Source organism: Mytilus californianus, unplaced genomic scaffold, assembly GCF_021869535.1.
Source record: "Mytilus californianus isolate M0D057914Y unplaced genomic scaffold, xbMytCali1.0.p SCAF_4, whole genome shotgun sequence".
Lineage (NCBI taxonomy): Eukaryota > Metazoa > Mollusca > Bivalvia > Mytilida > Mytilidae > Mytilus > Mytilus californianus.
In genome coordinates this window covers 98,932,986-98,957,745 of record NW_026262690.1, presented here as the reverse complement: position 1 = coordinate 98,957,745, position 24,760 = coordinate 98,932,986, and the positions used below count along the sequence as shown (strand labels likewise).

General features: G+C 33.5%; 1 protein-coding gene and 1 long non-coding RNA gene across 3 annotated transcripts in view; one reads left to right on the top strand and one right to left on the bottom strand.

Annotated features, from left to right (window-relative positions):
- The window catches only part of LOC127698940 (acetyl-coenzyme A synthetase 2-like, mitochondrial), a 345,845-nt gene that overhangs the window by 40,136 nt on the left and 280,949 nt on the right, over window positions 1-24,760 (bottom strand). Inside the window, exon 13 of one of the 2 annotated variants that reach the window (XM_052202708.1) lies at window positions 762-883. The exons of the other annotated variant lie outside the window; for it this stretch is intronic. Within the exon in view, the coding sequence (XP_052058668.1) occupies window positions 762-883 (122 nt within the window). The remainder of the gene's footprint in view (window positions 1-761; window positions 884-24,760) is intronic. 2 annotated transcript variants of the gene reach the window in all.
- LOC127699042 (uncharacterized) overlaps window positions 1-24,760 on the top strand; it is a 48,812-nt gene that overhangs the window by 12,695 nt on the left and 11,357 nt on the right. The gene's annotated exons all lie outside the window — the stretch shown is intronic.

The window sequence follows — 24,760 nt, the reverse complement described above, 5'->3', positions numbered from 1 at the left end:
ATAATCATTTTACCTTTATTGTGCTTTTCATTGTCAGAAAATCAAAACAATTAATTACATTTGCATGGAAAATGAATAAACTATTTAATCTTGCTGATAAACAATCATAATTACATTCTTTGTCAAAAAAAATGTCTTGTCAGTGTAAAGAAACCCCTATTGCTATCTCTATTTCAGCCAAATATGAGGGCTAAATGAATAAGTAAGGACCCCTTAACCACTTGCTGGTTCCAAAAAAGCTCATACTGGTGTCATGTTACCACAAAACTACAAATTAAACCTAAACAAAACTAGTAAAGCTGTACTGAAATTATGCAATTTATTTATTTCGGTGAAAATAATACCATCTTACCATTTTATCTCTTATATCTCTAAGTTGACTGTTTGTCTATTTCTCATGTATGCATTAAGTTAAATTATGTCCCCTTACATAATCATTTTACCTTTATTGTGCTTTTCATTGTCAGAAAATCAAAACAAATAATGACATTTGCATGGAAAATGAATAAACTATTTAATCTTGCAGTCTGTATTCAGGATTTTTCAAGATGTTTATACTGGGCAAGGTAATTTTCAAGTGAAATCGTTTATACTGACTCAATCAATGCCATTTTGGTATCTTTGATGTATAATCATATTTATGAATAAAATATGTTGTGTTTAAATGTTTTTGTTTAATTATATATTTTCTTTTGGCAAACAAAGATGTTCTTTGTTAGCAAATAATCTTCCATTATCTTTCTATTCGAAGATAAACATACCAATATTTTATCTGGTTGAGCAAAGCCGGTAATCTTTGTTTTAACCATTTTCCTGAGTTCTTCTTCAAGTTCCTCTTCATTATGTTTACCGTCCTCCATTAACACTACGTAGGCATAGATTCCTTTAAGAATATAATGTATAAAGTTTGCCTCATCCCTAATCTGACTTGAAAAACGTTACATGATAACAAGAAATAATATGTTAGAATGCTAGCACAAAAGTATCCAAAACCCATGCTTGAATGAATAACCGATAATTCAAAACAAATGCCCAGGCTGTATCCTAAATATGAAAAGTCAGTAAACCAGATTTGAACAAACATGATCTGTTATTCCATCTTTATACTCTTACCAGGTTTGTACTTACATGAGCAACACCACGGGAGCCACATGTGAACCATGGATCTACTTAACCTTCCAGAGCAGCTGAAATCATCCCCGGTTTTTAGTGGGGTTCGTGTTGCTCAGTCTTTAGTTTTCTATGTTGTGTTTTGTGTACTGTTGTTTGTCTTTTGGTCTTTTTCTTTTTTTGCCATGGCGTTGTCAGTTTATTTTCGACTTATTAGTTTGAATGTCCCTTTGGTATTTTTGCCTCAATTTTACAGTTACTTTAAAAAATCAGCTGCACATCTGCATGCATTCCACACAAAATAACGTTCAGACAATTAAAAACTTTATTCTGTGAAAAATCGGTCAACCGAAATGAATTTGATTTGTAAATTATCGTTATACAATGTACCAAATATCAGCTCAATTTCTGTAGGCATTACGAAACGTTTTTCAGACAACTGTTTATTTTCAAAATGCAAAAGAACGGGGTGCGTCTGCCTCTTAATCGCTTTGGAATTAAAAAAAAAAAGGGCAGAGGTTTCGTGACTCGGTAAAACTGGTCTATCGGCATTTGTACGATAATAGTACTGAAAAGTGAACACTTTTGTATAAATAATTTTTTTTTGTACATTAACTTACATGAAATCATGGTTATTCACCAATTCATATCACTAAAATATTACAAAACTAGACAAATATGGGATCGATGTTAAACAATTAAATAACAGTTATATTTACCACAGAAGAATGCATCATAAATGCTTTTTTCTTAATTATGTAATGACAAAGGTCATCTACTTATTATCTTCGACTTTTGAGTTTGAATATATCTTTGGTATCTTCCGCCTTTCTTTTTCTGTACTCCTCAAACATAATTTCACAAAAAAATGCCGAAGAAATCGAATTCATAATAATATGCACTCTTTTAATATGTGTACACACAATCTGCTGAATGTTAAAATAGCTATAGGATTTAATCAGAAAAACCATCTATGTACCCTGCATTCATACTTTTAGGAAAAATTGACAAAGTTCAACATCCCGTCATTTGAGGAAAGTTAATGAAAAAGATAATTCTGATAATAAGCACAACAATTGTGTACGTGCTAACATCCTGCACAATAAATCAGTTCTAGTTTGAAAACTGGATGGAGTCCTATCCATCCTATTTGCGATCAACAAAGGAGTACATAGAAATAACAACATGCCGGGAAATTCACACAACTGAAATGTACGAATCTAGGAGTAGACCTTTTTGAACAAAGTCAATTTTACCTGAAGAAAATAGAAACCGACTTTAAATATAACTAGGATTATATACTAAGACCAGCAGTTCAAGAAAGGAGAATGCAAGAAAGCTGGCTTAGCACAAGATATGGAGAGAAACCATTACAGCAAAGGTCAATTAGATCCATAGCCTGCCTTACAGTTCCACGGCAGTTACTGCAAACCAAAGCTACCAAGAACTGCTGCAAACTGAGAGACCAGATCCACAAATAGACCATCAGGACCACTCAAATATTAAATAAGAATCTAAAGTTTTTGTACATAAATCAGTCCAAATTTGACACTGCCCATTATAGCCAGGTGCAAGGTTATCAATCATTTTTTGTCTATATTTTAAAAAAAAAATGCATCCATTTTGAAGATGTGATGTTTTGAAAGAAAATAGAGTAGTAACATATTCCAAAAATTAAAACAATGTTAAAAAAGAAGACAGAATAAAAATAATATTAATTTAGCAAAACAGTGAGTCTCCAAAACATTGATCGGAGATTATGCCTCCATATTTTTGGGGAGGTAAGGATCGGAATGAAGGTCACTCACCCACGTTTCGCCTACATTTGACTAATCAGATAGTCAGAAAGCCATATCAATACGAACTTGAAGAACATTGCGAACCGAAAATAAAATTGTACATGATACGGCTAAGGCCTAATTCTTATGGATAAAGGTTTTCTAGAAGTATCACATCAACTTAACATTATCAATGATCCATGACAATGTCTGATATACCCTAGCAGACATACATGTACACCTTATAATCATTCCATACACCAACTATAGTTGACCTTTTGCTAATTGTATCTAAGAAACAGACACCCAGGCAAACTAAACATTGACCAGCGAACCATGAAAATTAGGTCAAGGTCAGATGAACCTTGCTAGACAGTACCTTTAAAACCATTCCATGCACCAAATATAAATTACCTATTGCTTATTGTATCTGAAAAGGGGACCGAATTTTGGAAAGTTAACATTGACCAATGACAAAATGAACCATAAAAATGCGATCATGGACAGATAATACTAGTACCTGCCAGATAGACATGCAAACCTTAAATTCATTACATACACCAAATAAAGTTAACGTATGGCTAATAGTATTTACAAAACAGACCAAAACACAAACAAGAGGCTGTCGAGTGACAGCAAACCTGCAAAGGTCGAACCCTGAACAGTTGAGCAAGTATGGACACAACATTTAAGCTTAAAACAGCTCTGAATTTGGATTGTGATTGAATATTTAAAATAGATTATTATCAAGTTAATAATGAAATTGATATTTGCAAATCTCAATCCCCAAACAGGATCATGTAAAAATTAAACATTGACACACACAACAAAAATAAAATACCACAAAACAACTGTGACATCTAACTTCATAACACACATGACTTAAAAAAAAATAGTCATAAAGAAATTTTGACAACTAATGACTAAAATTAATTGAACAGAATCCATATACTTATGTTATCATTACTGGTTCATGGAATAAGTTTGAGTTATTTCCCTTTGAACAGAAATGGTTTAACTAATAAAACATACATAGTTCTCTAAAATAAGATATGATTTAACCACTAAAAGTAGTTCTCTAAAATTAGATATGATGTAACACAATGTATATCTATTTTCAAATTATAATCAAATATAATTAATAGTTCCAAATATTTTTTCTTTCATTTGTCACAAACTAATATAGATCTGTAACTTATCTATCAATGTCAACAACTTTATCTACACAATGTAATGTAATGAAATATATCCTTTAATAAAAATAGATTATTATATAATTAAAGGAGTTCACTTCATCAAAAAAAAATTATATATAGCATTCAGAAAATTAGTTTTATACAGAATAACAAACAAACCTACCACAAAATTCTTCAAACAATTTACCAAAGAAAAGAAAAAAAAATCCAAAATGTCATTTATCATTACTACAATGTCTTAAAAATCTTTTAAAAAATGAGTTATTTCCCTTTGAACAGAAATGGAGTAATTAATAAGTATTTCATCAAAAATTGAATTCTTGGGAAAGGGCTATAACTCAACAACGAGAAATGCTAAAATCGTGAAAATTGAACTTGACCTTCATTTAGTCACAGGTAACAACATATCTAAATTAAAAAAAATTCGTCAAAGCGTTTTCATGTTAATGAACGGACATTATTTGGCAGCCGCCCGCCCGCCCGCCCGCCCGCCGTACATCCCCAAATGAATAACCGATTTTTTCCCCTCGAAAATCCGGTTAAAAACTTAGGATCGACATATGAAACATGACAATGAGGTCAAGGTCAGATTTTTATTGTGCATCAAAACGAGTTTTCCTTAATTACTAATAAATACATCAGTTTGTCTGTATAATAATTAGAATTGAAAGCAAACTTTTGAAAAAAAAATGTTTGTCCTTGGATAATTGATCATGCAGAATATCATGCTTGTGGAAAACAATTTACTTGATTCGGAACAAAATTGAAAGAAACATGTCATAAAATATGACAGACTCATTACAATTAGAACTAACCAATAAAAATAAGTAAAAGATTAAAATTGGATCTGAACAAATTGCGGCAAAGGAGAAATATGAACAACACGTATGTTCAACGATTTGTTTGATGTACAATCACTTGAGTATTATATATCAACTTATCTTTGTAAATATCAGGTATGTACAGTTTACTCCGTCTCATTTTTTAATGAAATGCAACACTTTAGGGAACCAATTGGATTGAAACTTTACACACATCATGATCTTCCACCTCTACAGAAGATGAGAGGCGGAAGATACCAAAAGGATATTCAAACTCAGAAGTCGAATACAAACTGACAATAGACTGACATAAACCATACAATTTCATTTTAAATGCACCTAACTTATATACCATTCGAAGGCATAATATCTGAACTTTTGCCCGATACCATTCGAAGGCATAATATCTGAACTTTTGCCCGTTCGTCAAATATTCGATCGGTACAATTTTCGTCACATCACAAACAAAGGTCAAGGATGGACATTTTTTTTTTCCAAAATGGCTGTTTGGTGTGGGCCAAGGCTCCGTGTTGAAGGCCGTACTTTGACCTATAATGGTTTACTTTTACAAATTGTGACTTGGATGGAGAGTTGTCTCATTGGAACTCATACCACATCTTCTAATATCTATATACATCATTGCATATTTTGTTTTTTCATTATTAAAATTATGTATTAAAAAAGGAAAACATGTTTGAATAAAGAATAACAGTCACATATCAAACGCACTTTAAAATATCAATGGCCTGCGACATTAATGTCGCGAAAGCGAGACATAGCGATCCTAGATTCCGTCGTCGCCGCTGTCGTCACCAGTTAGGTTCAGTTTGTGGTTAAATTTTATAAGACATCAATAATTTTAACAAACCTTCATGTAAATTTATGAAATATGGACGGAATCTGGTTTATGACCAAAAGACAGTGTCCACAGCAACATTCTTAAAATATCTATCGTATTTTACTGATAAATGGACTTCGTTTATTTACAGTCAACAATCAGATTCAAACTAAAATTAAAGTTTATAAGCCATCAATAGCTTTGTCAAACCTTAATGGAATATTATGAAATTTGGAGAGAAGTTTGTTTTTGACCAAAGGACAGTATCCAGAGCAAAATATTGAAAATATTTTTTCTGTATTTTCCTGAGAAATGGACTTTAGTTTTTACAGTTAACGCGTAGATACAATCTGGGGTTTAAGTTTTTCTTATATCAATTATAGATGTAAAACCGACATAGAATTTTATGAAACTTTGGCAGAAGCTTTGGAAGAGAAGAGTTAATTTACGTGAAAACCAAAATATTTCTTTTTGATTCAAGCGTTTATCACCTAAAACCAAATAAAGCATTATATTTTGGGTTAAGGAAGTTTTTGACACCATCATTTCACTACAACACGTACGCATTTTGCTAATTTAACAGCCAATAATAACAGTAGCTCATCATATGCTCAAAATACCACAATCTGCAAAAAGATTTAGCTGTTGTAGGTTAAAAAAATTGTCTGTAGTCAATACAATGTTGAGGAACACAATTTTGAATAAACAGTTGGCACGGAGAAATGTCTCGCCTGCATGTAACTTTCATAGCATAAAGCAAATGTTGAAATCATTACCGTATCACCATGGTGATACGGTCTGATTAGTCAGAGGCTGGACGTCTGGAATGTGGTAAATCTGTTAACGGTATCTCATTGGTTATAAATAACATTAAATGGCTGCATCTCAGCTGCTTCCGGGCTGCTTCTGGGGGAAGTGAAGGATATCTTAACGTCTGATTGGCTATTATTGAGTTGTATGCATTATATGTCAACGCGTCCGTGAGTGGGGTCGGATAAAAATCATTATAGTAGGTCATCGGTAGAAACTATAATGAAGTGTTCAATTGCTATCATAATTTAAGCCAAATTTAGTTCACGAAGCCCTGTCAATTTGAGCAAATAATATCATTCTGTGATGATGAAATTTATGTTATCTTGAAATTGTGTTGCAATTTTTGTACAAAGTTGTGTATTTATGGATAATAATGTTCTTTCAAAAACAAAACAATAAGACATCTAATCTTCACTTTGTAGTGCGTATTGAAACATATTTTGCTATATTTCTTCATAGACTATAATTTTAAAAAGTAAATACACAAAACGTGTGCTCTATGATTAAAAATGTTATCCTAATATTTTTCAATGCTTGAACATATTGATTAGAAAATATTCAAATCACGGAATTTACCGTATTGATACGAAGATGTCCTTTCGTTTCCCCGCGCATTCACCGCTTCGTTGATTTCTGATGTAAACAAAACAGACAATTGCCGATAAACAGCTGATTAGAAGAATAGAAAACAAACAAGGTGAGTAACATGGTTGCGTATGTGCAAGGATGCAAACACCAAGCATCACGGTTTAGTTATGGGCAAGGGTTTCAGTGCACTATAGTTTGTTTAATGACCCCTCTAGCTGGACGTCTACGACTGTAGACTGTAGTATAGATAGATGATATTAAAAAAGGCAGCAATGAGCAATTTGAATTAATATGCCTGAAAACCCAAGATACTTGCAACACAGCGAGGTCCCAAATGATGTTCGCATGTGGGGTAGACAGTTTAATGTACTCGTACATGATGATTTATTCTGTGGAGTCGTTGTACACCCAACGCGGATCCAAAAAGGAGGGGGGGAGGGGGGGGGGGCTGGGCTGGGGGCCGCCCCTCCACTTGGTTGATTATATAGGCCCCCCTTTTATTAAATCTGTACACAGTGGCGCTCAGCAGTCATTGTTTATTGATATATCAACAGCACTGAGAACTGCATTTGATAAAGATAAATCCAATTCTAATTTGTTCACATTACAATGTATCAGGGTCTTACAATAAGTATATTTTGTCGTGATGATAATTACTATTTGCTTTGATTCATATGCTCGAGATAATAAAGGTTACCCATTTTCAGATGGTGCTGCTATTTTGCTAACATTTTCAAATCTGAATGAGCTGATACTATATGTATATAAATCATCAATATACGATGGTGCTGAGTTTAATCTATCGGCTGTATTTGTATAAGTATTTGTAATATGTGATATTGGCAGATCGAACTGACTATGTAAAGGCTCTAGTTTATGACTTGGATGCGTTAACAATGATGGTAGTTGATAAGGAAATCCAGATCCAGGATGTTAATCCAAAACAGAACTGGTATTTTACGTATATATATTAGAATTCATCCTCCTGAACATAGTACCCATATATAATAACCATACACCTAATCGCTTTATGGAATTCTGTCCCAGCTGATAAGAGAATCTATCCCGCTTCAACCATTGACATCATACAACAATCACTTTTCCATTGTGGCGTCAGATATTTTGTATTATGACGTCAAAATTTTACGTGAACCTTTGTGATGGCCAGTAATTGCAGACAAATAGCAATAAGTAGGATTCAAAGCAATCTTTAATAAATCAACTCTTATGAAATATTCTTATATGTATAGATGATCACATGACATCATGAACATAGACATCGCTTTACTAGTGCCGAAAATAAATTTTTCAAATGCATCTATTGAAAATAAATTATTGCATGCCTTTCATAAGTTCTGCTTTGGACATAACTGAATAACAATGCCGAATATAATGGAAGCATACATTAAGGTAAATTTCTTTATTTTTCACAAAGCATCTGACAGCATTGAATGATACGATATGAATCAGCAGATTTATCGTTGTTTTAGAAGTTCAACGAGAAGTTATATATTTTTACTTAGTTGGGCGGATAACATAACATTTATCTTGTCATTATAATATAAAAAAAGAAGATGTGGTATGATTACCAATGAGACAACTCTCTAAAAAAAAAAAAAAATTACACAGAAATAAACAACTATAGGTCGCCTTATGGCCTTCAACAATGAGCAAAGCCCATACTGCATAGTCAGCTATAAAAGGCCCGAAATAACAATGTTAAATAATTCAAACGAGAAAACCAACGGCATAATCTATGTTTGCTCAGCATTCATCATGAAAATGATCACATAACAAATCATTTTAGGAAAGCACTGTGTAAGCAGACATTTCAGGAAGCAACAAGTCTGTATGCTGACTGTATATTATCTGAACAAGTTCATTTCTTGTCAACTTCATAATTATTTCAAACATTTTAATAGATGTCATCCAAATTTGGTCTATTTCTTTTAGCTTAATATTCTTGCTTTTTCAAAGTCATGTTCATTTATTTTTCAACCGCGCCCAGAAATATGCAGTTACCTTTAATTTCAGAAAAGGATTTAGGGAAAGGCGATCTGGGTCCTCCTTTTAAAACCTACATTTAATGTTAATGCAGACATATTACTTGTTCCAAACCAAACCTTGTCAAGTTTGGGGCCCCCGGGTACCCCTTCTTTCTATAATTCATCCTACATCTACTTTTGAATTTGTTGCTTATTTGTTGTTTGGTCTGAATATCTGTCTATATATTGATAATGAAACCACATCTTGATGGTTCCACAAAAATGTTGAAAATGTGTACATTTCATTTTTTTTCTAGCTCCTCTCATATGATAGCAGTACCTTTTTGGTCACTTTTCTGTGTTGCGTCTAAATATTAATTGTAACACTTTAAAGTGACTGAACAGGTAAAACAAATACTTCTCAAGAAACAGAAAAAGAAGACTACTTGGAACAGCACCAGACTATGTATGAATAAAAACTCAGATCGGAATAGCATGGATGATATATTTATACATTTTGTACATCATTGTGAATAAGCAAGGAAAGCTATTAATAATAGTGCATTTTTTAAAAGTTTATTGGGTTTTTTATTCATATTTTGTTCGAATTTTAACACAATCTGTCAAAAAGGCAAAACTAACTATACTGAAACTTTCAAACAATATAAGAAGTGTTTCATTCTCCAAAACACTCTTGCGATTCTGCAAAAAAAAAAATCATGCATGATTTTGTGAATGAAAGGGGAAAGAAGATCCTGACACAGCGCACCTGAGCATGTCAATTGCGAACTGACCCAATAATTTATATATCACGACCAGTCAACTGATACTGACATTATCAGAGAGTACACATCAAAGGAAAAATGCACAAATTACCGATAAATTGTTAAATATGATATCATAGAATTAAATATGTTTTATTACAAAAAAATGTGTTCTCAATCTTGTCAATAGATATAACAGAATGTCATATCAGTACCAAAGACAACTCTCCATCCAAGTCACAATTTGTAAAAGTAAACCATTATAGGTTGAAGTAGGGTCTTCAACATGAAGCCTTGGTTCACACCAAACAGCAAGTTATATAGTCCATATCAATCATGACAATAAACATAAACAAACAAAACAACTATCGCTTACTAATAATCCTGACTATATGTATTACATGAACTTGTTGCCATCAGAAATGAAAATATAAATATTCCAACTAACAAAAGCATATGCTTACACATGCAACCAAATATAAAGTACTAAATGATAATACCAATATGAAGCTCTCATCTATAGAACTTACAAAAAAAATGTCAAGATTATAAACCACAACAAAATAATAAAAAATATAAGAAGCCAGCTGACAACATGTTCTAGAAAATTATTTGCAATTAATATTTCATTCCAAATCCATTACATGTACCACAAAACATCTTCTTACAGCTATACTACATCTGGAAATTAGTACAATAACAACACTTTAACAACACTTAACCTGTACCTTCAAAACTAATTGCTTCTTCTAAGACAAAAGCCAGATGAGATATTCATCACTTGAAGTGCTCCAGCTAGAAATAGAAAGGGGCAGGGTGCCAGTGAAGGGCAGGGCACTTTTTTATGATAGGAAAAGGCACTTTGTCTACGTTTCTGTGTGTATCACGAGTTCACTTTTTTTTTTACAATATATGTTGTTAATAAAGATGCATAAGTTGTTTTGATTATTTATTCTATAAAATTTGCATTAGAAAAGTCATTCATACTACATGTTCATAAAACATGGCAATACACATTCATACATCAGATCACTATTAACCAAAAGTAGCGAAATAAACTTACTATTCTCCCCCCCCTTGGAAAAAGGTGTCAGGGAGGGGCGCAATTGAAGGCACCCAGGGCGTGGCTAAGGGCACCCAGGGTGCGGTGCCCTTCTAATTTGGGCTAAAGAGACCACTGTCTTCTATACATATAAGATGTAATATTCTCATATTGGAACGGCCAACTATAGTAGTCAGAGGAGGATTTAGAGAGTTTTTCAGGGGACCCCCCCCCCCCCCCCCCCTTTTCTTGGGAAAACTTTGGTTGATCATATACATGTAGTGAATCACTGAAGCATGACTGGAGCGGGCCCCCTCTTATTAAAATTTCTAGATCTGCCACTGGTAGTCCATTTTGTCTAGCAGTAATCCTCAAAAGTAAATAATACGTTTTTCTTATCAACTTGAATATAACCTTGCTAACTATTACATAACTGTCAACAGTTATGCATGTTAAAACTACTTGCATTTTCATAAAGAGTAAACAATCATATTCCACAAAACAAACAAAAAAGTGTTTGTATCGTTACTCTAGCTATTACAAACCATATATATATATTATCATATGTGACTATCAAGCCTCCTTCAATGATAACCCTGATTCACCAACACTACAACTAAAATCAAAAACCAGGAGAAAAAAAACACTATATATATTCTAATGCTTGGAGTGCAAGATTCCAATAAAAAAACCTATACCCACAAACCACCGATCTCAATACATGTATAAGCAGCTAAAATACGGCAAGCTTTTTAGAAAAGCTATTACTTGTAATGTAGAATTGTCAACTAACAATACAGGTAAAAATAACGAGAAACAATAAACCTGCTAAAATCTCTGACCTTAACCCTATTTGCGTTATGAAGCATACCAGGTCATTAACGACGCTCGTGGAGGAAGGTAATGTGTACAGTGGATCATATAGACGGTTGATAAATTACATATAAGGTTATTTTTGGTGCAAAATTTAGTACATCATATACGAAACACTGAAAGACTAGCCGTAGCGTTTCATTAATTTACTTAGGCACGCAAGAAAATGTTGCTGAACACAGCCAAAACCTTTATGAACCGTTCAACTGTATTTAAAAAAATATATATCAAAACAAATAATATAAGTTTTGCTTGCATAAAGAACCTGGCTGGCATTTATTTATTTGCATATGTTATTAATCTTTGTATGAATATCTATACCGCATATATAGATTTGTATTTGTTTGATGGCCTACACCTGAGCCTCGTTCACAGTTTTACCTTTAACCCAAAACGACATTTTAGCCAATCACTTGCAGGTTAGTATATTATTTTTGCAATGCTATTGATACGAAACCAGCCAATAGTTTCAAACAGTCATAGCCAAATTTTATTTAATCCAACCAAATTACAAATTGTTATTATATAATAACCAATTCTGTTCTCAACCGCACATTTTCATCTTTCAAACATAGAACTTGCGTCAGTGATCAGTTGTTTTGAAAACTGACAGCATTTTTTATCGTCCTTGGAGTTCGGTATTTTTGTTATTTTACTTTGTTTCACCACTTCCCCCTTTTCAGTTTTTAATTTTTATGATGATTGATGTATTGTTTTATTGTTGTTATAGTTTAGTTATTTGTTTGAGAACCACAGTTTTGTTAATCTAGCTTTTGTTTTTTTCTCAGTTATGATAATACTTATTATCTTAGTTGGGATTTAAATTTGCATAATAAACTGTGCTAAGTTTGCCTAAACCTGAGTAAATTTTCATTTGATTACTATCTATCCTGCCTTATGTTCTTATTGGCCGCTGTTACTTTTGGGATGTGTGAGGGAAATATGACATTACACTTCAAATGTTGGCAGGGAGGCTGATAAGAGGCCGGATTGTCCACCTTATTTAAGTGTCAATATTACTTCAGTCCCTTGGACTGACTTAGTGAAACTATTTCCCTTGGGTAGGGTAATTCATGGGTTTAGTAGGTGAACGCCATACATGAGATTAATAAAACCAATGCGTATTTCTTTCCTTTGATGTTGTATTTGAGCAGTTAAAGAATCATTAACAAAACTAAAAAAAATAACAATTTTTTTAACAAGAAATAATAATAAAATGCTTCGCTGAGCGCAGCCTGATACGACCGCAGTGGTCGAACCCTGAACAGTTGGGGCAAATTTGGACACAATATTCAAGCTTGATACTATCTGAATTTGGATTGTGATCAAATTTTTGACATAATATAGGTTTCTGACACAAAATAAATGTGGTCAAAGATCTTACAAATCTAATGCGCAATACTGTGCAATTAAAGATTTCTTCTTGAAACTTTTCAAAAATTTGAAATTTTGAAAATTTTGAAAAAAAAATATGAACCCTTTTAAAAAAAATTGGAAACCCCCCCTTCCCCCCAAACGTTTTGAATCCCCCTTTTAGCATTAACCATCAAACTCAATTGCAGTCTTTCCTTTGTAGTATGGAACCTTGTAGTACAATTTTAGAGAGATCCATACACTTAATCACAAGTTACTGTCTGGAAACTAGAAAAATGCTTTTTTTTTTAACCATAAAAGCCCATTTAAAATTTTGCGGTCGTATAAAAAGAGGAGTACAAATATATTAAAATGTTTTATAAAATATCAGCTTCAACTCATATATGAAGCTTTTTATGGAGATAATTGAATGAGCATACACAAAAGAAATGCACGATTGACATTTAAGATCAATAACAGTTAAGTCCATTTCCATATAAATGTTGTTATTAAGAAGAGTTACCGATACAACTTTTATTTATCATTCTTTTTATACAAATCAAGATAACTGCTTAATATTAAATCAATATCTTTATAACATTTGTGTAGAAGATCAACTTAATAACCCAATAATTCAATTTTCATTCGTATTTCAGGAACTCATACTTTCATTTGATATGCCTATACTATGGCAATACTTCAAACAATAAAAAATATGCAAACTATTCAGTCCATGAACCATAACTGAAGGTACGGGGACAAAAAATCTCCGTAAAAATTGAAATATATTAATGCTAATACAACTGCACTCCAAATATTGTAGACTATTTATTAGTGGTTCATCTTAAACTGATCTAATCACAAACTTTAACATGTAAACTATACAATTATTCAGTCAATAAACCATGACTGAGGGGGCTGGACCAAATAATTTCCTTGGAAATGAGATGTGCTAATGTTGATACATCTGCATACAAAATATTATTGCGCTACCACAATTGGTTCCTCTTAAACTGACCTAATCACAAACTAATACATGTAAAATTAGCAAAAGTTCAAAGTCAATAGACCATGACTTGAGGGGCGGGACCAAATAATCTCCATGGCAATGAGATGTGCTAATGCTTATACATCTGCATACCAAATATATGTGACATTCCACTAATGGTTCCCCTTAAACTGACATAATCACAAACTAATACATGTAAACTAAGCAAAAGTTCAAAGTCAATAGACCATGACTGAGGGGCGGGACCAAATAATCTCCATGGAAATGAGATGTGCCAATGCCAATACAACTGCATCCCAAATATCATTTACCTACCACTAGGGGTTCCCCATAAACTGACATAAGCAGAAAGTTATACATTGTTGACGCCGCCGCGACCGCCAGCGCCGGAAACAGCACGCGAGAAAATTACAACTAAATTAAATTGCTTCGCCGAGCGCAGCTGGATACGACCGCAGAGGTCCAACCCTGAACAGTTGGGGCAAGATATGGTCATAATCTCAATTCAAATTTCCAATGGAGTTTGCAACCATGATTACCCATTTAAATACATCATAAAAGTCTTAAAATAGAAAATGACATACATAATCATGGCTAGTATTAATATTCCTTAATCAGCATTTTAATAATAACTTCTAATAAACAGCTGCGCCATGAGATCATGATACGCCCGTCGTCTTGTGTGTGAATTTTTATGCAATAATCATAAATAGTTTCTGACATACAGCCTGACATGCGAAAACCCCCCTTTTTTTACAAAATACTCAATAACTAAAAAATAAAATTTTGAATCATCACCAAAAAGTATACAGATCTTAAGATTAATATAACTAAGAAGTGTGTAAAGTTTTAAGCAATAATCATAAACTGTTTTTGAGAAACGGCGCGATATGTGAAAAAAAAAACCACACACCTGTTTTAGTTACTAAGTCCCGTAACTCAAAAAGTTTTGATCTTATTTTCACCAAAAAGTATACAGATCGTTTGACCATCATAAGAAACAACTATGTTAAGTTTCATGAAAATTTGGATAAGTCGTTCTCAAGTTACGGTGCGACATGTTTACGCCTGACAGACAGACGGACAGACGGATAGACGGACAGACGGACAGACGACATTTGTATACCATAATACGTCCCGTCAAAATTTTGACGGGCGTATAAAAATTAATTGACAGCTTATCACCTCAAGACAATACAACATTTCTTTATACATTATTTAAAAGCAGTGTAATGGAGGTAATCCAAACATAAGATTGTACTTTTAAGTAATTGTCAATTAACCAGGAAACCCTTGTTTTTCCCCCTTTTTTGCCCCTTATTCCTAAACGGTTTGAGCCATAACCCCCCAAAGCCAATCCTAACCATCCCTTTGTGGTATGGAAACTTGTGGTCTAATTTCAGAGAGATCCATACACCTTTCCACAGGTTATTGTCTGGAAACTAGTAAAAATGCTTATTTGGGCCCCTTTTTGGCCCCTAATTCCTAAACTGTTAGGACCATAACCCCCAAAATCAAACCCAACCTTCCTTTTGAGGTTATAAACCTTGTGTTTAAATTTCATAGATCTCGATTTACATATACTAAAGTTATTGTCCGGAAACCAAATGTCTTCGGACGACGCGGACGACGACGACGACGTGATACCAATATACGACCGTAAAAAACACAAAAGACACAGAGTACAGATCTAAGAGTACCCCCAGTTACTGAAAGCTAGTTCAAAGCCAATAACAACCAACAAAAATAAAGAGCTGCGCCGTGGCGCATGATACGACCGTCGCTCTTTTAGCTCGTTATGCTTAAAATAAATTTATGTGATCAACCAGAAATACTGTGAGCATTGCTCAAATAGACCCCCACCCCTCAAAAAAAAGCAACAAACAACATGCACACACTTAGGTATCCATTGACACAAAACATGAATAATTTGGGACTAGTAAGGATACCTAAAGTTTACATAAGTTTGTGGCCTTGATTTTTGAACTATTAAAATTCTATAAGTCCGCAATGTCATATCAGAAATTGATAAAACACAAAAGGGAGCTTATTTCAATAGATATAAACAAGCCACTAAAGTTTAATGAAAACTGCTGAAGGCGTATTTGAGTTATTGTCCAAAAACTTGAACCCCCTTTTAATGAATAAAGTCCCAATTCTCTAAAACGTATATTCAGAAATTTATAAAAATCGAAAGGGAACTTATGTCAATATATATAAACAATTCACCAAAGATTCATGAAAATTGTTCAAAGTATTTTTGAGTTATAGTCAGAAAACTGGAAAATCATTAATTTTTTATGTATAAAATCCCATAACTCGGAAACGTAAATTCTAAAACTTATTAAAATCGAGAAGGGAGCTTACGTCAATAGATATAAACAATTCACCAAAGTTTCATGAAAACTGGTGAAAGCTTTTTTGAGTTGTTGTCCGAAGTGTTGACGACGGACGGACGGACAGACGGACAACGGTATACCATAACATGTCCCATAAACGGGCGTATATAAATCATGTCTCTTAGACTAAAATATGAATAAGTTCACATCCAACATTCAATGGATTTATCATTTAGTGTAAAGACGTCATTACCAGTCAGAGGAAAAACATGATCTTGTGCAATGCCAAAATATAGGTATCGACAGATTGTAGGACAGTGAATGTACATGCATTTATAACAATAATCTTTAGTTTGGATAACAAAATCAATATTTATACCGATAAAAACAACATTCATAGAACTAATTACATTGTTGAATTGGTTACCTTTTAGACAAAGTTTATCTAAAGGTTCCATAAGTTTACCCGCATCGCATCTAAATTTACGGACTCTGTAAACAACATCACCGTAACAATAAGGAAATGATATCCTGTTTGTAATACGTTTTTTACAGTTACAACCAAACTTACATACCAAATCTTGCTATCTATGGAAGAATTTAGTAAAAGTTTTAAGTAATTTGTGGTAACGAAATCCTTGACTTAATAATTTACCAGTTATACAAAGATTACGTTCATTGAAATCCAAAACGTCACTACAAACACGGGTATAGATAACGAGTTGGGATATATAAACACTGTAAGATGATGTCATAGGAACATCACCGTCAAAAAAGGGAAAACTAACAATAGGGAACGAAAAATCGTCCCTTTAGTGGTAAACTTTTGTGTAGTTTCCCGTGAAAACTGAAATATCTTAATCTAGGAAAGAACAGTTATTGCTGTTTATATTTGATTTATTTGTAGTAAGTTCCTATGGGTAAATTTCAGCAGTGTATTTGGAAATTCTTAATTTTTTAACGAAAAAATATCATCAAAATAGCGTTAAGTGTTGTTGAATTTATCAATTAAATGAAACTTTTACTGAGTCTGGCCATAAACTGCGATTCATAACAGTACAGGAATAAATCCGCTATTAAAGGGGCGCAAGTGGTGCCCATAGAAATACCCACCACCTGTCGATAAAATTCATTGCAGACACAAACATAAAGGTTGTCAAGGAAAAAAAAACTACAGCTTTAATCATATAATCACAAATCTAGTAAGTATATCTAAAATACTTACCTTTCTCATTAGAGAAGAAGGCTTTATATGAGTTCACCGTGTAGAACGCCACATGCAGGGTGTTGGCTATGTTTGACACGGGGTGGCGGTTTTGAAGCGGAGAAAAAGCGATCAAGGTAAGTAAAAGTATCAGTATTTCTTTTTTGTGAATTGTAAGCACTAAATAATGTATTGCACGGAAGGAACCACACCATAATCTATTTCCAGCAAGCAGATGCAGACGTTTCCAGTGCTCGGTTTTCGCAAACCCCATTTCCTAGTTTTCCGTGTTGCAGATTTTGAGACTTCATATCCAAATTTCAGGATAAAAAACTACTTTTGGCGATTTTTTCCGAATGATTTATATACAAATGAATTCCTATCATAGAATTTAACCAAACGCCAGCTTCCTAGTCAAAATTTGTTGTTTTTAAAGTAAATTTTTCATCGAAATGTAATGTGTCGCTCGGGGTGTCAGATTTTGCGTCTCAAGGGGGTGAGGCTTCTATTGAAACAAGAATAGATTTGCCTATAAATCGGTCTTTATCTGATAGTTTGTAATTCAAACACACATACTCTGTTATAATGACTGAGTACAAACTGAAGGTATTTCATTCGGCCCATATTTTAGTTGTTTAAGGAATGTGCATTTTTAATGTTAGAAACAGAGAAAAAGCCTCAAAGTGTTTTGTTTTATTACGGAACATGATTTGTTTTCCTTTCCAGTTACAATCATGGTCAGGAAGAAGTCACGGCTATGGCTCAATGCACCCAAACACAAAATCACAGAGCAGGATTCTATATAAGATTTGCACGAAGCCGAAGCAATCAACACCTACACTTCATCAAATTTCTTCACCAGTTTCCACTACAAAGCACACCACAAAAAAGGACTTACTCCGAATTATAGTATTGAGCTTAGAGATATGTGCAAATCATTTTCTGTCTTGATTATACATTTTCATTGACAACATTGAAAAAGTCACGGAAAGATAAAATATTGATATGTTCAAGGGATTAACTTGCATCTCTTCATCAGATCACTTTAAAAAAAAATTATAATGAATCGGGTACACCCTTTTGCATTCATACGTGTATTATTCGACTGTTTTGTGTTTTATACGTATAAAACAAAAACAAATGACACATCAACTGTCTTCATACACCAATATTTGTTAACTTTGAGGCTTTTTCTCTATTTCTAACATTAATGACATAATAACAATGTCGTAAATGAAAATTTATATATTTAAGATAGAAAATGATTTGCGAATACTTTTTTTTTAATCATTACTATCATTTATGTATGAATAACTATGACAGATAATGCAAGTATTAAAATATGCAGCTGCATTTTATTTTTAAAGACCATAGAAACAGATTTATGCCAACGTGATCTATCTTTATACTTTCTTTAAGTAAACTAAGAAGATAGATATTGTCTATTGGAATTTTGTTTTATTTTACAATTTGGATGAATGAAAGAAAATCAATAGCCAGGTTATGTTCTTCTTAATTTTTTATTGCTGCTTTGAATAAAGGCAATAGTAGTATACCGTTGTATCAAAGTCATAAATCGATTGAAAGAAAACAAATCCGGGTTACAAACTAAAACCGAGGGAAACACATCAACTATAAGAGGAAAACAAAGGAACAACAGGAACACTGAAGTGCAACAAAAACAAAAGCCAACATATATAGAAACGAAATCGTTTAAAGTCAATTTCTTCAGGTCTTATTTAAGCTTTATTTTTATTTGTAAATATTGATGCGGGTGTGTATTTATGTGGACTGAGTAAGCGAATTCGTTTCGGAGTAAGTCCTTTTTGTGGTGTGCTTTGTAGTGAGGAGTTGGTGGCTTCACCTTCAGGCAAATCTTATATAGAGTCCTACTCTGTGATTTTGCTCCATGTTTGGGTGCATTGAGCCATAGCCGTGACTTCTTCCTGACCATGATTGTAACTGGAAAGGAAAACAAATCATGTTCCGGTATAAATCAAAACACTTTGAGGCTTTTTTCTCTATTTCAAACATTAAAAATGCACATTCCTTAAACAACTAAAATATGGGCCAAATGAAATACCTAAAGCTTTTAATGAGTCATCGTAATAGACTATGTGTGTTTGAATTACAAACTATCAGATAAAGACCGAATTATAGACAAATCTATCCTTGTTTCAATAGAATCCTCACCCCCTTAATACGCAAAATCTGACACCCCGAGCGACATATTACATTTCGATGAAAATTTTACTAAGAAGCTGGCATTTGGTTGAATTCTATGATAGGAATTCGTTTGTATATAAATCATACGGAAAAAATCGCCAAAAGTAGTTTTTTATCCTGAAATTTGCATATAAAGTCTCAAACTCAGCAACACGGAAAACTAGGGAGAGGTGTTTGCAAAAACGGAGCACTGGAAACGTCTGCTTTTGCTTGCTGGAAATAGATTATGGTTTGGTTCCTTCCGTGCAATACATTATTTGGTGCTAACGATTCACAAAAAAGAAATACTGATACTTTTACTTACCTTACTCGCATTTTCTCTGCATCAAAACCGCCACCCCGTGTCAAACATGACCAAAACCCGCATGTGGCGTTCTACACGGTGTGAGTTGCAGCAAATAATTTTGCAATCAGATTTTTGAAACGACCATTTAATTAAATAGGATTTTTTTTAGACAAGATTGTGTGAAGTGTAACGTAAGGAGTTGAAAAGTAAAAAATGTCAACCGAATTAAAAAGACCATCAAAAGTACGTAATTTATCTAACACATCCAAAGAATTTTTTAACACTCAAAATATATTTAATTCCACTATCATGTTTAATTTCAAACGTTAATGATAAGTTCTAGGATAGAAGTTAAAGAACTAGTTAAATGCCCTGAAAGATTAGTTGTAGAACACTTACTAGAGGCCGAGATGAAACGATATTTTAAGGTTTTTTTTGTGTAGGTTAGGTAACTAATTAATAGTAGGGATCTTCAAATGTCCAGAAGAGGCCTTAAGCTGAGATGTGGTAATGATATAATTGTTAACCATATGAATCTCTGTGGAGCGCACGGACCTGAATGTAGGAGAATTTATAACTACTTCAATGCCACCACCACATTATTGGCTGCTTTGTCGGCCGCTACGAACAAAACCCGCTTTCCGAGTACTTCAGATTTGTTTCTCTTTCTAAAAGTAGGCGTATTATGTACCCTTTTTTATTTCTAAATTACTTTCAAAATGTGATTCTTGAAAATCAACAATCTTCATTCATTTACTTGAATAAGAATCAAGAGATTTTGTATAAGATTTTTCCTGTTTACACCAAATTTTACAATACGACGAATGAGTGTCTTTAATGTCCTGACGACACCGTTTCCAATCTATTTTAGATGAAGGCGATATTTTGGTCTTGAACGATTTTGAGGTCCCCCGTAATAACATGGCCAAAGGGATCATATCTAAAATTCGATGATTCAGTCTCAAGTTGAAGTAGCAATATTTTCTAAACTGACATCTGATGTAATTACGTATAATTAAAAATTAAACTTTTACTGTTTTTTTTGTATGTGTACAAAATAATAAGCGATTCTATGTTATCAAAATAGGGAGGTATAAAGTTTTGAATGGTAGAGTCATTAAATATTAATATTGTGTAGATAAGTTGATAAAACCAATACCTCTGTATATATATATTGAATTTTCATGTAAGCGGGAACAGTCTATGGTAACAAAAAGCTGTAATTATACGCGTACTTTTACAGTGGCCTGAAAAACGAGATTGTGTCACAGTTTTTGAAATATTAAGTAATTTACTAATTGGTATTTGACCAAGTTTACATAATATTGATGCCTACCATTGTTTTTAAATATAGATAGGAGATCGTCAAGTATATAAAATATGAAAACACGGTAAATAATTTCATGCGTCCGAAGCGCTTTTCTGGATTTACCTTTAATTTATACGATGTTCAGTTTGTTGATTCCAAGACAGTTAGATAATTTCACAGGAATTTTCAAATTGTTTAACCGATTGTCTTTGTTGTTTCTGGATCGTTTTAAGTGGTTGAAATTCTATAAATTTAATATGGTGATTGTGTTTCCCTAAATATTGGTAAATTATACCTTTGCATTTCTAAGGTTTTCGGAAGTTGTATAGATGTTCCTGTGTTGTTCTAAAAAATTTCCGTCCTGTTTGTCCTTTACATTGTATACCACACTTTGGCTTGGTTCGAAGACATTGCTAATATAAACCTATGATTTAAGTTTCATTAAATTCTGGCAAGAATTGTACACATTAGAGCGCTAACAATGCAATTTTCCATACATTTAATGTTTCCAAGGGCATAACTCTTTTAAAAATAAATGATCGGCACTGATTTTCGAACTTGTCCAAGACATTGCTGATATAAACCTATGATATAAGTATTATAAAAATCTGGCAAGAATTGTATACGTGAGAGCGCTAACAAGACCGGACGGACAGACGGACAGACGGACGGACGGACGCCCGGTGTTTCTATGTCCCCCGCAACGCGTTGCGCGGGGGACAAAAAGAGATAGAAAGAAATATAAAAATTAGGAGAAGTGGTATGATTGCCAATGAGACAACTATCCACCAAAGTTCAAATGAAGTGGATGTAAGCAATTAAAGGCAACCGTGCGGCCTTCAACAATGAGAAAAACCCATACCGTACAGTCGGCTATAAAAAGGCCCCGACATAAAAAAAAAATACGAGCAAATTCAATTGAGAAAACTAAAGTCCTAATTTATAACAAAACAATTTACGAAAAACAAATATGACAGACATGAACCAACGACAACAACTGAACAGGCACATAAAGAATGTGGCGGGGTTAAACATGTTTGTGAGCGCTCAACCCTCCCCTAACCTGAGACAGTGGTGTATCAGCACAACATAAGAACAAATTATAAAAATCAAGTGAAAAAGGCTTAACTCATCAGATCGATACAAAGCAGAAAAAAACATCAAACAAAAACACAGATCGGACAGGGTATTTATACATCCCTCATCCCTAACAACAAATAGACACTAAGTACAGATCTAAGAGTACTCACAGTTACTGACAGCTAGTTCAAAGCCAATAACAACTAATAAAATAAATGGAGAATGTGTCCCCATGGACACAGATGATACCCCCGCTTGCATACAACATTATAAAGGGACATAACTCAAGAACGATAAAAGTGACGCTACCAAAATTTGTACTTGATCTGAGTTTTGTGGTAATAAGTATTGTGCATAGGTCGCATAATGTTTGGTTGGGACAAACTTAAGTTACAGAACGGAAACTAAAAATTTAGCAATTTTTCGATTTATAAAGGGGCATAACTCGATAATGATTAAAGTGACGCCACCAAAATTCAACTTGATCTGTATTTTGTGGTAATAAGCATTGTGTATAAGTTTCATAACATTTGGTTGAGGCAAACTTAAGTTAGAGAACGGAAACTAAAAATTTTGCAATTTTTCCATTTATAAAGGGGCATAACTCTAGAACGGTAAAAGTGACGCCACCAAAATTCAAACTTGATCTGTGTTTTGTGGTAATAAGCATTGTGTATACGTTTCATAACATTTGGTTGAGGCAAACGCAAGTTAGAGAATGGAAACCAATTTTGGGACGTACGGACTGACGTACGTACGTACATACGGAGGTACAGACGGACAAGGGTAAAACTTAATGCTCCCTCCGCTACGGCGGGGGCATAAAAATCATGTATCTAAGACTGAAATATCAATCAGTACACATCCAACATCGAACTGATTTAGTGTAAAAACGTCATTAACAGTCAGAGAAAAACATGACCTGGTGTAATGCCAAAATATAGGTATCGATAGTTTGTAGTACCGTTAAAGAGCAAATGTGTACAAGGCCAACTAAAATTAGTAGATTTTCATCCAGATTTTTTTTTTAAATGGGGCGGGTGGGAGGATTTTATTTTTTAATTGTTATTTCCTGCTAAACCCTTTTCTGACGTATTGTTAATATACAAGGGTAATAACAAGCTTATATCATGTAAATATAAGGAATTCTACATTATTTTTCAAATTCTTTAATTAATATTTCTGATTGGCAACCACTGTTCTACATGTAATTGCTGCATTTAGAAACCTATTTTTAGTAAATAGTAACAAGAGTGCACACGCTGAAATGTCTCGCCTTCTTTACTAACCATTGATATTATGTTGATAGTCCTAAATATAAAGCTTTATACAACTATCACATACACTTAACATGATCCAAGAAAATGAGGTCAAGGTCATATAAACCAAACAAGAAATACATGTACACCTTACAATCATTCAATACACTAAATATAGTTGACCTATTGTTTATAGTTTCTAAGATACAGACTTAACCAAGAAAACTAAACATTGACCAATGAACCAATAAAATGAGGTCAAGGTCAGATGAACAATGCCAGGCAGACATGTAATACAGCTTGCAATCCTTCCATACAACAAATATAGTTGACCCTATTGCTTATAGTATTAGAAAAACAGACCAAAACACAAAAACTTAACACTGAGCAATGAACCGTGAAAATGAGGTCAAGGTCAAATAAAACCTGCAAGACTGACAGGTATATCATAAAATATTTCCATACACCAAATATAGATGACCTATTGCATAAAGTATTAGAAAAAAAGACCAAAACTCAAAAACTTAACTTTGACCACTGAACCATGAAAATGAGGTCAAGGTCAGAAGACACCTGCCAGCTAGACATGTACACCTTACAATCATTCCATACACCAAATATAGTAGACCTATGGCATACAGTATAAGAAAAACAGACCAAAACACAAAAACTTAACTATAACCACTGAACCATGAAAATGAGGTCAAGGTCAGATGACACCTGCCAGTTGGACATGTACACCTTACAGTCCTTCCATACACCGAATATACTAGACCTATTGCTTATAGTATCTGAGATATGGACTTGACCACCAAAACTTAACCTTGTTCATTGATCCATGAAATGAGGTCGAGGTCAAGTGAAAACTGTGTGACGGGCATGAGGAC